Raw genomic sequence first — 2,631 nt, forward strand, 5'->3', positions numbered from 1 at the left:
TTACTGTACCCTATTCATTGGTGATAAGGAACAGCATAATAGCAATAAACCATCTAGTGTGTGTGTTTATCTATGTTGCCAGACATTATGACCACTCTGTATTTTTCCCTTAGAAAAGCTGATTCATTACCAAAAAACAAACAAACAAAAATCACTAATTAGATTTACTCATCATATCCAGTAAATGCTTCTTTGTTTGGTTGAAGGGTTTAACCAAAGGGGAAGGGGAAGAACCATAAAATTTTTTTTTTTTTTCCCAATAAAATCACTTTAATTTCTGCTTTTCATTTTGAAAGATCATTACAGTATCATTTGTAAAATCCAGCCAGGAAAGATGCCCCAGGACTGCTGAGTCCTGGGGACCGCTGAGACGGTCGCCCTAGCACGTGACCGTGGGCGGCCGGGTGGGGGCCGAGCTCCAGCCTGGTGCTGCTTCTTGCTTGCACTCGCCAATTCCGAGCTAAGACAAGCCGGGCTGGGGAGAGGCTCGGGGGGAACCAGGTTCCCCTGTGATGAAGGCACCTGGTAGGGACCAACGTGGGGTGCCAGAACACCCCTCTCCAGTTCCCCCACCCCCAGATTCAGGTTCAGGTCTGTGAGTCCCCAGCAGAGGTCCCGCCTGGACTGACCCCACCCTGGTCTGGAGGGACCAAAGCTGAAAAGTGATGCGTGAACCGTTTTCTTGGAAAGCTTGCGTCCGTGCTCTGGATGAGGGCCAGAGCTGCCGTCCTTCCAGCCACACAGGAACTTGCAGGAGGCGGGAGGGAGGAGGGGAGTGAGGGTTACAGGCCTGAGAGCTAGCTGTTCCAGCCCCGGGGTCGAAGTCTGGGTGAGGGAGGGCTGGCAGGCGTGTGGGGGGGTGTGGAGGTGGGGCGGGCTTATTATTCAAAGACCAAAGACCGGGCTCCAGACCCTTAGCAGCTTAGGCCCTTCCCTGATCCCTCAGGAGGAGGCCCTTCAGGTGAAGTGTGATGGCCCCGGCACTCACGGGGCCGGGGCTCAGAGCAGCATCTCGGGGCGGCCTGTGTGCCAGTTCTTGGCAGGGCTGTTGGTTCCACCGCCCATGTCCCTGGAGCCAGCGGGCACTTCAGCGTGTAGTGGATACGGAGCTACCCCGAGTCCTCCGCCAGTGATGTGAGAAGTCCTAGGGGTCAGTGGTCACTGAGCCGGCGCAGACACTCATGGGCTTTGTTTCTGGAAATGTCTTAACCGTCTGTGCTGGGCTCGGTTCATCATAAACATCCTTTCTCATCACAAGAGCCCCCCTTCCGGTGCTGATGCAGGGGGTCCCGGCATGAACATGTTACATTTTCCATGAGGCCCATGAAGAGGGAGGGTCCAGGCTCACTCCTTTCATTCTCTCTGGATCATTCTAGAACGATGGGGGAAGTTTAAAAACAAAACCCCTGGGGGCACCGTGACTGCACGTATGGGTTGGAGTGGGGGTGGCTGGAGACTCGGGTGGGGATGTAACTCTGCTGGAGGTGGTCCTTGGAACCGTTGTTGACAAGCCTTTTCCTCTGGTCCTGGAAACGGAGGGCCATTCCCCTGCCGAGCGGGTACCGTAGTGAGGACTGCGGGGTGGGCTGGGGGGGACCGCCTCCCACGGGGAGCGGGCCGGTCAGCAGAAGAGCTCCTCACAGATCCTGCGTGTGTCCTCGGGCGCCGTCACTGTGTAGCCCACCGTCCTGGGGTCTGTGAAGATCTCGTGGTCATTCCCGCCCGGCATGGTTTTGTCGCCAAAGAAGTAGATGGTCTTATAGCCGTCCTTCTCCACGTGTCCCAGGCAGTACCTCTTGTCCCAGCCGTCGGGGAAGACGTCGAAGCTGATCTGGCCTCCTATGGAAAACGTGAGGCCTTTCCCCGCAAACTCTTTTCGCAGGTCCTCCACGAACTTTTGTCTTATCTTTTCTTTCTGATCGAGCTTGTAGAACTCAATGCGTTCTTCCTGGCTGCAGCTTCTTCCGATCGGCGACACGTTCAGCATCCCATTACGGAACTCTATGAAAGTGCCCCTCTTCTTCGGGAGCTTGATTTTCGAGATGTAGCTCAGACAGTAGTTGATTAAATCCTGGATTAGGGCTTCACCCAGGTGACCTTGAATATTCTGTTTACACAAGAGTTTCCCATCTCTGTATGCTACCAAGCCATTTTCTGGAAACACGTAATCATATTTTTTAATAACGTCATCTCCCAGTTGCTCCTGTACTTTCTCAAAGTCCGACCCACCGACAACGCCAATTTTGATCTTCTGCCTCAGTTTTTGCAGAAAGCAATCCATGTCTTCGGTAATTTTCTGCCGCGGGGCCGTCAGGGTCCCGTCCACGTCGAAGAGGCAGAGCGCTGGGCCGGGCGCAGCCATGACCCTAGTTTCCACGCGCACCCATAAAATTTTTTTTAAAAACAACTAAAATTATTAAAAGTGAAATCAGAAAATAATCATTCAAGACAGAGGGGCTTTCTTGCTAACTTTTTCTAAAATATGCTTAGTTCAGTTCAGTCGCTCAGTGGTGTCCAACTCTTTGCGACCCCATGGACTGCAGCACGCCAGGCTTCCCTGTCCATCACCAACTCCCAGAATTTATTCAAACTTATGTTCATTGAGTCGGTGATGGCATCCAACCATCTTAT

The 2,631-nt window shown here is 52.9% G+C and overlaps 1 protein-coding gene across 1 annotated transcript; it reads right to left on the reverse strand.

Annotated features, from left to right (window-relative positions):
- Positions 1–256: 256 nt before the first annotated feature.
- LOC122680024 (phosphomannomutase 2) lies at positions 257–2,378 on the reverse strand. The gene has a single exon (XM_043880839.1). It carries the CDS (start codon positions 2,360–2,362, stop codon positions 1,622–1,624), a length of 741 nt encoding a protein of 246 aa, XP_043736774.1. The 5' UTR covers positions 2,363–2,378; the 3' UTR covers positions 257–1,621.
- Between the last annotated feature and the right edge of the window lie 253 nt (positions 2,379–2,631).

This window comes from Cervus elaphus, chromosome 3 (assembly GCF_910594005.1).
Source record: "Cervus elaphus chromosome 3, mCerEla1.1, whole genome shotgun sequence".
Lineage (NCBI taxonomy): Eukaryota > Metazoa > Chordata > Mammalia > Artiodactyla > Cervidae > Cervus > Cervus elaphus.